Raw genomic sequence first — 14,027 nt, forward strand, 5'->3', positions numbered from 1 at the left:
TTTGACAAGAAATCATGTGCAATCCCACTGAAAATTTAATCTGAACCCAATACATGACATTGGAAGTGAAAGAAAACATCAGTGATGACCTAAGGCAAAACTGGGAAATATTACAGTTTTCTAAAAAGAATATTACTTATTATGTACAGTTTTGTGGTTTTGGAAAACCCCTTGAAAGATTAAAACACTCATTAAAGGATGTGAACCGTGGGGACAACCTCTGTTCATATGCCATATAGATGTCATAAAAGGAACTCCCGTACTTGTGATCTCCTCTTTAAACCAAAGCAGAGATACCAAGAAGTGGTTTTGGGAGACTCAGATCATTCAGGTATCTCATGGACAACTATCTATCTCAATGCCCACCATACACAATGAAAGCCCCAATGGTTCTGGCTTTCCGGGCGAAGCTGTTTGCTGGAGAGCATCTCCCATATGAAATGGGATATCTTTGTTAGGACAACCCCTTTAAGAGTGAAATCACAATAGTTAGTAAGGATTATGTTAATTAGCACACTATGTTAGGACTTACCCAGCTATTACAATTTCGAAGTCTCCGTCATTGTCCACATCAGTGATGGCCACCCCGTAGTTGAGTTGTGTTGGGTTACTCTCATAGTCCGGTGGTAGAACGGTGTTGGTGACGGCTGTGAACATCGGCTCTGAACGCTGGACTCCTCCGCAGCAGAGAACAATGGAGAGCAGCAAGACGATGAGCATCATATTTGACACCTTCAAAAGAAATCGTAGGTTCCATTCAAACTGGGTCAAAAACATTTCTAAAATAACATGGAACATCAGATAAAGAACATATAAAATAAAAAATAAGAGCAACTATAAGAGTGACCACCACACCATGGAGAAAGCTATAGAAAGCGAAACCACTGAAGATTTTATTCATTGGAGCCAAGGATATGTTTTCTGGATTCTTCATTCACAGTACCAGAGTCAACTGTCCTTATTTCTGGGGAATAAATAACCGATGCACAGCTGCAATCTGCACAGGAGCCTGCACGGAGCTATTCTCAAGTGGAGAGCACACATTCAGAAAAATCACTACGACCTTCAAAGGGAGAAATAAGGAGTAATGGACAGAATGATAGAAACCTGACCTCAAATGTTTTTATACAATGCTTTCCGCTGTGTCGACTGAAACATTCCATATCGTTTCCATGGACACTTCTATTGTTCTAGGTTCTTACAAAACTTTTAACAGCAGTCAGACCTTCCAGATCTCTTTTCATATCTATGCATCTATCTATCTATCTATCTACCTACCTATCTATCTATCTATCTATCTATCTATCTATCTATCTATCCAATATAAATCTGTCTATAATTTTCCTAGGTGATAATCTTCCACATTTGGGATCTCCCCACCAATCCCAAGAACGGGTCTTTGAAGTGTCTTGTTTGAATAGAGCAACAGGTAATGTCTCCATTCTACTTCTGCATTTCAGAGCATCATTCTCTTAAATGGTGGAGGTCCCAGCCGTCAGACTTTCAGGTGATGACTTGCAAACAATTGAACAACCCTCTAATAATGTTATACCAGATTTATACCAATGGCGTCCCAACAAAAGGACATGAAACTGCTGCAAACAAGCAATGGCTAAGAGAAATCACCACTCCAAAATATATTCCAACTCTTCCAAAATTGCCAGGACTGTTTTGATTTTTCAGAAACAATCCTGACAAACTAGCGGTGTCCCAGATTAAAAAATGTTGAGATACACAAATTTCATCCCAAAATGGGTAGCCTCGACTTGAGCATGGTTGGTGCAGAGCCAGAGTGAATAAAATGTCTCCAAATTAGCACACATAGTGACAGCTATGATCTAGTAAGTGAAAGGCTGAGCAGTAGATTAGGTAGGTGACTGCCTCAACATCGGATGAGTTCCCAACTGTGCAAAGCTGCTTTTAATTAGAATTGGGTCCAACCTGCCCTTTAAATTTGTAGGCAGAGGCCCAGGAGAGGCAAGTCTGATAGTGCAGGTTCCCATCTATAAAGGTCGCCTTGTCGCTGGCAGATGGGCTCACACAATTGGATCAAACTGTATGTTAAGTATCTTGATTTTATGAGGTATAGGAATTTTATGAGCATAGTGTCATGCAGCTGCAGTGCAGTACAGCGCAACCTTCACCAGGGGGAGCTTTATCGGGAAGCGAGACTGCACACACTGAGCAGCTGAACAGATGCCACCAAGTGGCAAGACAGTAGTCAGAAAAAGCCGAGTCAGGGCACAAGATAACACGTCAGTACAAAAAGGATTAAAACAGAAAGGATAGTCAGGATGTAGCAAGAGATCAGTAAACCGGGAAGAGCAAAATACGGTACAAAAGGGACAAATCCAAACAGAGTCAATAGCCAAGCCAGGAGATCAGAATCAGGGAATCAAGCAGAACAGACAAACGCAGGGAAAGGGCAGACAGAGGGAGACAACAGACACAGGACAAGTCAGGGTTCACAGCAGGACAAACCAAGGGTTTCCAGAGACAGGTTCACAAGCCGAAGACAGAACTATAGCTGACACTGCCAGCAAGATTCCTGGGAGCTAAATAGCCAACCTGAACCCAGAACGAGGCAGAGCAAAGTTAACCCTTCACATGATCCGTCCGAAAAGGGCAGACACTAATAAACCCTGGAACGGATCATGACACATATATATATATATATATATATATATATATATATGTATATATATATATATATATATATATATATATATTCACCCATGTGCCCCGTAACAGTAGCAGTCTGCCTCTATGGGAAGGGCACTGGATATATGTATGAGTCAGCCAACACATATTCACCAATACTAAATGCAGATTGTCGATACACCTGTAAAATTATTCAAGAATATTTTGTATCTTTTGTTTCTTTTGCATTTTGCTGTAAATTTTCCAAAAATTCTTGAATATTGTTCCTGACAGATGGAGCAACGTTGCTAAAATCAGGAGACAGATGACTGCAATCCATCCCCATTACAGGTGTATTGTATGCAGAATCCGGTAAAGGCAAAAAGCAAGCAGATGAAAGTGATAGAAAACCGAGTTATTGCCAAAAAATAAAGTGCACGTCTAAAACCCAGCTTTGTAGGAGGCGGCGTACAAATCCTCTTTTTCTGTATTATCTTTTCTAACAGGATATGAAGGATGCACAAAGGGAGACAGTTCGCTGCGGGTGTCTCCGATCAGTATGCCGTCTGCTGTAACCATCTCCAGTTTATGATATAGTAGGACAAGACGGGTAACATAAGGAAGCGTTAATGGAGCAGGATAGACACAAGATGTGCAGTACAAAAGGATGAAGACGACTGGCGAATGAGATGGAAAGATGATGAGAATGCTGTAAGAGCAGCAAAATAATAAAAGATGCAAGAAGAGGCAGTGAAACAAAGCAAGATCTATGGGAATGAAGATTAGATGTCAAGGTAATGCTTGATAACACAAATACAAAGAGAAGTCTGCAAAAGACTGCAATGAGAATAGCGAGACCGGCAATGAGGGAAGCGATCAAAACAATGGGACAGAATAACTAACCATTATGCACACTTCTGGTGCACATGATGTGCGGCACACTTACTAAAACATTATTCCCAACCAGCCAAGTAACGGTTTGTAACTTTGAGGATAATTCCTGTGGGTCATTTCAGAGGCCAGTTTTGGAATCGGTGGAAGTCAAGGGGTTGGAACACTACTGATTCCGGGAACAGTGCTCTAAAATGTTCCATCAGAACAATGAGGTCGGCATGCATGCACACCACGCTCCATTCATTCTTTACGGGACTCCTATAGATGGTCGAGTGAAGCGCTCAGCTTTTTCCGATCGTTTCATAGACAATAGAATAGTGAGCGCATGAGGAACCACCACTCTATTTATTTTGATAGGACATTTCTGAACCCCAATACTTTGAATCAGCAAGATTCTCAATTGTCAATCCCCTGGTGATCAGCAAGTTATAACCTACTAGATGGTGGCCCGATTCTAACGCATCGGGTATTCTAGAATATGCATGTCCACGTAGTATATTGCCCAGCCCCGTAGTATATTGCCCAGCCACATAGTATATTGCCCAGCCACGTAGTATATTGGCCAGCCATGTAGTATATTGCCCAGTCATGTAGTATATAGCCCAGCCATGTAGTATATTGCCCAGTCATGTAGTATATTGCCCAGCCATGTAGTATATTGCCCAGTCACGTAATATATTGCCCAGTCACGTAATATATTGCCCAGCCACGTAGTATATTGCCCAGTCACGTAATATATTGCCCAGTCACGTAGTACACTCACCGGCCACTTTATTAGGTACACCATGCTAGTAACGGGTTGGACCCCCTTTTGCCTTCAGAACTGCCTCAATTCTTCGTGGCATAGATTCAACAAGGTGCTGGAAGCATTCCTCAGAGATTTTGGTCCATATTGACATGATGGCATCACACAGTTGCCGCAGATTTGTCGGCTGCACATCCCAAAGATGCTCCATACAAGGCAGGATGGATCCATGCTTTCATGTTGTTTACGCCAAATTCTGACCCTACCATCCGAATGTCGCAGCAGAAATCGAGAGTCATCAGACCAAGCAACGTTTTTCCAATCTTCTACTGTCCAATTTCGATGAGCTTGTACAAATTGTAGCCTCAGTTTCCTGTTCTTAGCTGAAAGGAGTGGTACCCGGTGTGGTCTTCTGCTGCTGTAGCCCATCTGCCTCAAAGTTCGACGCACTGTGCGTTCAGAGATGCTCTTAGGCCTACCTTGGTTGTAACGGGTGGCGATTTGAGTCACTGTTGCCTTTCTATCAGCTCGAACCAGTCTGCCCATTCTCCTCTGACCTCTGGCATCAACAAGGCATTTCCGCCCACAGAACTGCCGCTCACTGGATTTTTTTTCTTTTTCGGACCATTCTCTGTAAACCCTAGAGATGGTTGTGCGTGAAAATCCCAGTAGATCAGCAGTTTCTGAAATACTCAGACCAGCCCTTCTGGCACCAACAACCATGCCACGTTCAAAGGCACTCAAATCACCTTTCTTCCCCATACTGATGCTCGGTTTGAACTGCAGGAGATTGTCTTGACCATGTCTAGATGCCTAAATGCACTGAGTTGCCGCCATGTGATTGGCTGATTAGAAATTAAGTGTTAACAAGAAGTTGGACAGGTGTACCTAATAAAGTGGCCGGTGAGTGTATATTGGCCAGCCACGTAGTATATTGCCCAGCCACGTAGTATATTGGCCAGCATCGTAGTATATTGCCCAGTCATGTAGTATATTGCCGAGCCACGTAGTATATTGCCCAGCCACGTAATATATTGCCCAGTCACGTAATATATTGCCCAGCCACGTAGTATATTGCCCAGCCACGTAATATATTGCCCAGTCATGTAATATATTGCCCAGCCACGTAGTATATTGCCCAGCCACGTAGTATATTGCACAGCCACGTAGTATATTGTCCAGCCACGTAGTATATTGCCCAGTCACGTAGTATATTGCCAAGCCACGTAGTATATTGCCCAGCCACGTAGTATATTGCACAGCGATGGAGTCCAGCCACGTAGTATATTGCCCAGTCACGTAATATATTGCCCAGCCACATAGTATATTGCCCAGCCACGTAGTATATTGCCCAGCCATCTAGTATACAGCACAGAGCCACATAGTATATTGCCCAGTCACGTAGTATATTGCCCAGCCACATAGTATATTGCCCAGCCACGCAGTATATTGCACAGCGACGTAGTATACAGCACAGAGCCACGTAGTATACAGACTTAAAATAAAAAATAAACATATACTGACCTTCCGAAGGCCTGTTGAAGTCCTGGCTCTGTGTGCGGTGCACGCGGCAGCTTCCGGTCCCAGGGTTGGTATGAGCGCAGGACCTGTGATGACGTCGCGGTCACATGACCGTGACGTCATGGCAGGTCCTTCTCGCATACCATCCTTGGCACCAGAACCTGCCGCTTGCATGGTGCGGTCACCGGAGCGTCGCGAGGAGCGGGAAAGGCGGCGGATGGTGAGTATAGCAGGTTTTTTTTTTTACATGACATATATATTTTTACTATTGATGCTGCATAGGCAGCATCAATAGTAAATAGTTGGGGACACACAGGGTTAATAGCAGCGGTAACGGAGTGCGTTACACCGCAGCCCGTTACCGCTGCCATTAACCCTGTGTGAGCGGTGACTGGAGGGGATTATGGAGCGGACGCCGGGCACTGACTGCAGGGGAGTAGGGGAGGGACTAATCGGACTGTGCCCGTCGCTGATTGGTCGTGGCAGCCATAACAGGCAGCTGCCGAGACCAATCAGAGACGCGGGATTTCCGTGACGGAAGTTGAGGACAGAAAGACGGAAGTACCCCTTAGACAATTATATATATAGATTATTTTATAGCTTTTAATGTCAGGATCAGGAATAACTCTGAAAATTTTTAATAACTTTTGATGTTGGGAATAACCCTTTAGGGGGGTTTTATCCATGCTTGTCCACCAAATCTTTAACATGAAAATAAAAAAAAAGTAATCCTCACCTGTCCGCCGTTAATCCAAAATAATGATGTCCCAGGATGAGCCCCACCTCTGCTACATCTGGTTGCCTTGCTGAGTGGTGACATGAGTAATGTGACCGCTCAGCCTCGCAGTCAGATCACACTGAGCTGACCATGAGAACGCAGCTTTATATTAATGTCAACAAATAGGAAAAAGAGGGGCTTTGTTGGGGAGTGTTTTGTACAATTAAATTACTTTTTTCTATGTGTGTCTATATTAATTTTCACTACGGGGTTAGTAATGGGGGGTGTCAGATAGAAAATATTACCTCGCTAGTCAATGTACCAGGGCAAGCTGGAAGAGCTAGACAAAACGCCACAATTGGCACATATAATGGACGCAGACAAACAAAATGAACAAATCATCAGCTCACCGGGTTGAGAAATGCCTGGAATGAGGGTGCGGTGCACAGAGACTTCAGGCTGGTTTCCCGAGCAAGTGAACCGTGAAAAAGAGTGGAATATCCAGCAACCACAAAACTCATTAAAACATCACATTTATTTGTAGATTAAAACATGAAAAAGTTTAAAAAGTTTAAAAAACATGTAAAAATCCCACACGGTGCAAGAGCTGTGGACGGAGATCAAACAACAGACCAATGAGAGGTTAGTGTCGCTGAATCTCAAGCCCAAACTAGTGGTGTGTGATAATGGGTGAAATCTCGTAGCAGCTCTTTTCCTAGCTGGTTTAGGCACATCCGTTGTCTGGCGTATGTGCTGAATTTGGTGGTGATGAGATTCCTTAACAATTACCTCGAGATGTCAGCTCTGCATGCTGTCTGTATGCGCTTTCGGCATTCTTCCCGCTCACCGCCTATGCGACGTACCTACAAGGTTGAACTCCACCTTGCATATGCTGGAGAGACTGTGCGAGCAGCAACAGGCAATAGTTGCACTCCAGCTGAAGCACGCACGGGTGAGTCACTCTGTGGGACAACACCACCTCACGACCAATGAGTGGGTCTCCATGCGGGACGTGTGTTCCACTGCTTCGAGTACTCCAAACATTGCCAGTGCTGATAACGCCATCATCAGCATTACTATTCCACTTTTATGCCTCTTTGAAAAAACACTTCAATGATGGATGGATGGTGGCACAGGGGGAAGAAGAGGAGGAAATGGGACCAATCACACCATTATCACGCCAGTAATCCACACATGCCTCTGAGGGTGGGTTCTTGTACCAACAGTGGCCAGGCACACAAATGTCCAAGGGACAGTTTTGGAGGATGAGGAGGTACAACTGTGTTCACAGCAGGGTGGCGCTCAAAGCAGCTCACGGGCATCACTGGAGTGTGGCTGGGTGATACAGAGGACACAGACGATACACCTCCCACCAAGGACAGATTGTTGTTGCCTTTAGGCAGCCTCACACGAATGAGCGAATACATGCTGCTGTGCCTGCGCAACAATCGCCATACGTCCCGGGTTGTTAACAGTGCAGATTTCTTGGTGGCCACCCTTCTGGATCAACGCTACAAGGACAACCTGCCATTCTTATTCTATAAGTGGAGGGTGATCGGAAAATGTTTGAATACAATTGCATGCTGGTAGATAAACTACTGATGGTTTTCCCACCTGACAGCAGGGGTTCACTGGTAACACAAGGGAGAGGAGGAAGTCCCCAACACAGTTAGGGCACCGACACCACCTCAAAGGAAGGGTTAGCCTGGCCAAAATGTGGAAAATCTTTTTTAGCACGCCACAACATCCGACACCACCATCTGATACGGTCCGTATTAGCATGAGGCAATGTTACAACAACATGGTGGAAGAGTATGTGTCCACATGTCTATACGTACTGAGTGATGGGTTTGCCCTATTTAACTTCTGGTTCTGCAAATTTGACACAAGGCCTGAGCTTGTCAATTATGCCTTGGAGGTGCTGGCCTGCCTGGCGGCAAGTGTACTGTCGGAACGTGTTCTTAGCATGGGGTGTGATCACAGACAAGCGCATCAGACTGTCTACAGCCAAAGTGGGCAATCTCGCATTCATTAAAATGAACAAGGGGTGGTTCCCACAGGACTTGTCTGTACCTTTGGCTGACTAGAGAAATAGACCAGCCGGGCCCAGCCATTGTTATACTCCACCACAGTTTGGTCATTAAATTTGCCATTCCCAATGTTTTGGAGCCTCCTCATATTAAAAAAACCTACAAAAACAGTGTTGGTCACCTTCTCCTCAACACCCTTCTCCACTTGGATCTTTGCCTCCTGTTTTAAGATTTTTTTTTAATTGTTTTTTATTTTTTGTTATTTTAAGTCATTTCCCTATTCAAATTTGTTTGCAAGGCAATTTTTACTGCTGTTACTCCCATTTTGCCCTTAGCCCTCACTACGACCATTTTACAGCAATTTTACAGGACAAACGTTCTGGTCTCCATGGACTTTTCTGGTGTTCGGGTTCAAGTTCAGATTACATTTCTGGTAACTGAACCAAACTTTGAACATCCACAGGTTTGCTCACCCCTAGTCAGAAGGCATAATCATTGCAACTGACGGTCTAAATGCTTTAATGAACCCATTCCGGATCAATGCTGTGAGGACTATAGAAAATATTTTGTACCTTCTGACATTTTGACTGTTGTACATACATGAGTAATTAACCATAAGAAACAAATACTCAGTGCTCAACATACAATTGTTGTTACTGTTATCCATAACATGAAGCTCAGTATTCCAGGTCTGATTCATCAGGCTGTAACTTTGCAGTCAGACATCTGATCATTTATAAAATCTCTTTCCATACTCCTGGGCGAATGCATGCAAGAGATCGATTTGCCATTTGTAACAACAAAGTTGTTAATGAAGAATATGGAACATAGAGAAATACAGCTTTCACCATCTGTGGGTGTTCTCAAAACAGCTGAGCATAAAATAGCTCCCTGGAGACCCCAAACAAATGCCTCAATGCAGCACAAAATACCTTTACAGAAGTGCCAAGCATATACAGTACTACAGTGAAGCACAACATGCCACCCCAGCTGTGCCAAGTATCGCAGTGAAGCACAGAATCCGTCTCCAGCAATTCCAAACAAAAACCACAGCACACCAAAAAATCCTTTCCCAATAGAACCAAACATAGATCACAGGGCAAGACAAAACTCCTTCACAGAGGCACCAAATACCACACTGCAGCACAAAATCCTTCCCCTGAAGAACCAAACATAAACCACAGTTAAGCACCAAAATCCCTTCACTAGAAGAATCAAACATGAACCAGAGTGCAGCACAAAATCCCTCTCCTGAAGAACCAAACATAAACCACAGTGCAACATAAAATCCCTCCCCTGAAGAACCAAACATGAACCACAGTGCAGCATAAAATCCCTCCCCAGAAGAAGCAAACATGAACCACAGTGCAACACAAAATCCCTCCCCTGAAGAACCAAACATAAACCACAGTTAAGCACCAAATCCGTCCCCAAAAGAGCCAAACATGAACCACAGTGCAACACAAAATCCCTCCCCAGAAGAACCAAACATAAACTACAGTGCAGCATAAAATCCCTCTCTGGAAGAACCAAACATGAACCACAATGCAACACAAAATCTCTCCCCTGAAGAACCAAACATAAACCACAGTTAAGCACCAAAATCCCTCCCCAGAAGAAGAAAACATAAACCACAGTTAAGCACCAAAATCCCTCCCCAGAAGAATCAAACATGAACCAGAGTGCAGCACAAAATCCCTCCCCAGAAGATCCAAACATGAACCAGAGTGCAACACAAAATCCCTCCCCTGAAGAACCAAACATGAACCACAGTGCAGCATAAAATCCCTCCCCAGAAGAAGCAAACATGAACCACAGTGCAACACAAAATCCCTCCCCTGAAGAACCAAACATAAACCACAGTTAAGCACCAAATCCATCCCCAAAAGAGCCAAACATGAACCACAGTGCAACACAAAATCCCTCCCCAGAAGAACCAAACATAAACCACAGTGCAGCATAAAATCCCTCCCTGGAAGAACCAAACATGAACCACAATGCAACACAAAATCTCTCCCCTGAAGAACCAAACATAAACCACAGTTAAGCACCAAAATCCCTCCCCAGAAGAAGAAAACAAAAACCACAGTTAAGCACCAAAATCCCTCCCCAGAAGAACCAAATATGAACCAGAGTGCAGCACAAAATCCCTCCCCAGAAGATCCAAACATGAACCAGAGTGCAGCACAAAATCCCTCCCCAGAAGAACCAAACTACAGTACTGCAAAAAATCCTTCCCAAGAAGAACAAAGCATAAACCACAGTGCAACACAAAATCCCTCCCCAGTAGAAACAAACTATAGAGCAACACAAAATCCTTCCTCAGAAGAACAAACATAAACCACAGTGTAACACAAAATCCCTCCCCAGTAGAACCAAACTATAGTGCAACACAAAATCCTTCCCCTGAAGAACCAAACATAAACCACAGTTAAGCACCAAAATCCCTCCCCAGAAGAAGCAAACATGAACCACAGTGCAGCACAAAATCCCTCTCCTGAAGAACCAAACATGAACCACAGTGCAGCATAAAATCCCTCCCCAGAAGAAGCAAACATGAACCACAGTGCAACACAAAATCCCTCCCCTGAAGAACCAAACATAAACCACAGTTAAGCACCAAATCCATCCCCAAAAGAGCCAAACATGAACCACAGTGCAACACAAAATCCCTCCCCAGAAGAACCAAACATAAACCACAGTGCAGCATAAAATCCCTCCCTGGAAGAACCAAACATGAACCACAATGCAACACAAAATCTCTCCCCTGAAGAACCAAACATAAACCACAGTTAAGCACCAAAATCCCTCCCCAGAAGAAGAAAACAAAAACCACAGTTAAGCACCAAAATCCCTCCCCAGAAGAACCAAATATGAACCAGAGTGCAGCACAAAATCCCTCCCCAGAAGATCCAAACATGAACCAGAGTGCAGCACAAAATCCCTCCCCAGAAGAACCAAACTACAGTACTGCAAAAAATCCTTCCCAAGAAGAACAAAGCATAAACCACAGTGCAACACAAAATCCCTCCCCAGTAGAAACAAACTATAGAGCAACACAAAATCCTTCCTCAGAAGAACAAACATAAACCACAGTGCAACACAAAATCCCTCCCCAGTAGAACCAAACTATAGTGCAACACAAAATCCTTCCCCTGAAGAACCAAACATAAACCACAGTTAAGCACCAAAATCCCTCCCCAGAAGAAGCAAACATGAACCACAGTGCAGCACAAAATCCCTCTCCTGAAGAACCAAACATAAACCACAGTGCAACACAAAATCCCTCCCCTGAAGAACCAAACATGAACCACAGTGCAGCATAAAATCCATCCCCAGAAGAAGCAAACATGAACCACAGTGCAACACAAAATCCCTCCCCTGAAGAACCAAACATAAACCACAGTTAAGCACCAAATCCATCCCCAAAAGAGCCAAACATGAACCACAGTGCAACACAAAATCCCTCCCCAGAAGAACCAAATATGAACCACAATGCAACACAAAATCTCTCCCCTGAAGAACCAAACATAAACCACAGTTAAGCACCAAAATCCCTCCCCAGAAGAAAAAAACATAAACCACAGTTAAGCACCAAAATCCCTCCCCAGAAGAATCAAACATGAACCAGAGTGCAGCACAAAATCCCTCCCCAGAAGATCCAAACATGAACCAGAGTGCAACACAAAATCCCTCCCCTGAAGAACCAAACATGAACCACAGTGCAGCATAAAATCCCTCCCCAGAAGAAGCAAACATGAACCACAGTGCAACACAAAATCCCTCCCCTGAAGAACCAAACATAAACCACAGTTAAGCACCAAATCCATCCCCAAAAGAGCCAAACATGAACCACAGTGCAACACAAAATCCCTCCCCAGAAGAACCAAACATAAACCACAGTGCAGCATAAAATCACTCCCTGGAAGAAACAAACATGAACCACAATGCAACACAAAATCTCTCCCCTGAAGAACCAAACATAAACCACAGTTAAGCACCAAAATCTCTCCCCAGAAGAACCAAACATGAACCAGAGTGCAGCACAAAATCCCTCCCCAGAAGATCCAAACATGAACCAGAGTGCAGCACAAAATCCCTCCCCAGAAGAACCAAACTACAGTACTGCAAAAAATCCTTCCCAAGAAAAACAAAGCATAAACCACAGTGCAACACAAAATCCCTCCCCAGTAGAACCAAACTATAGTGCAACACAAAATCCTACCTCAGAAGAACAAACATAAACCACAGTGCAACACAAAATCCCTCCCCAGTAGAACCAAACTATAGTGCAACACAAAATCCCTCCCCAGAGCAACCAACATAAACCAGAATGCAGCATAAAATTCCTACCCAGAAGAACCAAACTACGGTGCAACACAAAATCCCTCCCCGGAAGACCCAAACATAAACCACAATAGAACACAAAATCTTTCCCCAGAGGCACTCAACATATATCGCAGTGCAACACAAAATCCCTCCCCGGAAGACCCAAACATAAAGCACAGTGCAACTCAAAATCCCTCCCAGACGCACTTATCAAATACCACAGTGCTGCACAAAATATTTCCCAGAGGCATTAAACATATACCACAGTGCAGCACAAAATCCCTCCCCGGGAGAACCACAGTGCACCACAATATAATTCCTCAGCAGTGTGAAATACACCACAACTACTGTTTTAAACTACTTTGTACTATTACTACCCTCCCCAAAAATATTTTTTTTCATCAGCAAACGGTGGGATAAAATAAATTGCCTATTTCTCCGGGGTGTTTTTGGCCTTCAACTACCACAACCTGTCGCATAGCACTATACTTGTCTGATTCCTCTCCGCTGTACCTCACCACCAGTCAGTCTCCTTCCCCATCTGGAAGCCATACATATAGTCTCCAGTAAATTCCAAGGCAGATAGGTAAATGTTATCTGTATCATGGAGCAGTGAAAATGATGGGTTTTTTTTTTTTTAGAAATGTATCAGAAATAATCTCAGATAATCACTACCCCCAGAATAGGAATGAGGAATGGGAAGTAGGGAGAGTGACTGAACATGTGTGTCCACCAGCACTCATTAGTAGGACGTGCACATAGCTATACACTTTAAACACTAGGTGGCACTGTACTATGTAAGGAAATAACCACTATAAGGTGCCCATCCACAAAGATGTCCGCTCCCAACGTCTTGCCACCTACAAAGGCAAAGTAACCTATTGTCTCCCATATCACAGCCCAACACAAAGACCCCTGCTAATGAGTATCACTATGACCCATCCAAGGTAGGGAAAGAAAGACTCTTGGCTATGGGAGCACCCCAGAAATTCCTGACGGTGGCCCTAAATATCATAAATATCACATTATTTAAAGGATGTAATTTTAATCAAACCATAAAGATAGGAAAAAGCAATAAACACTGAGACATGGAAGAGATTAGATCATATATCGTACAGTACGTGCGTCCTTCCAATTACACTGTCTTAGT

General features: G+C 43.8%; 1 protein-coding gene across 8 annotated transcripts in view; it reads right to left on the bottom strand.

Annotated features, from left to right (window-relative positions):
* The window catches only part of CRTAC1 (cartilage acidic protein 1), a 526,287-nt gene that overhangs the window by 446,640 nt on the left and 65,620 nt on the right, over nt 1–14,027 (bottom strand). For all 8 annotated transcript variants that reach the window (XM_077258322.1, XM_077258318.1, XM_077258320.1 and 5 more), the window contains exon 2: nt 533–732. In XM_077258322.1, coding sequence (XP_077114437.1) covers nt 533–732 — 200 coding nt within the window. The remainder of the gene's footprint in view (nt 1–532; nt 733–14,027) is intronic.

This window comes from Ranitomeya variabilis, chromosome 4 (genome assembly GCF_051348905.1).
Source record: "Ranitomeya variabilis isolate aRanVar5 chromosome 4, aRanVar5.hap1, whole genome shotgun sequence".
Taxonomy (NCBI): Eukaryota; Metazoa; Chordata; class Amphibia; order Anura; family Dendrobatidae; genus Ranitomeya; species Ranitomeya variabilis.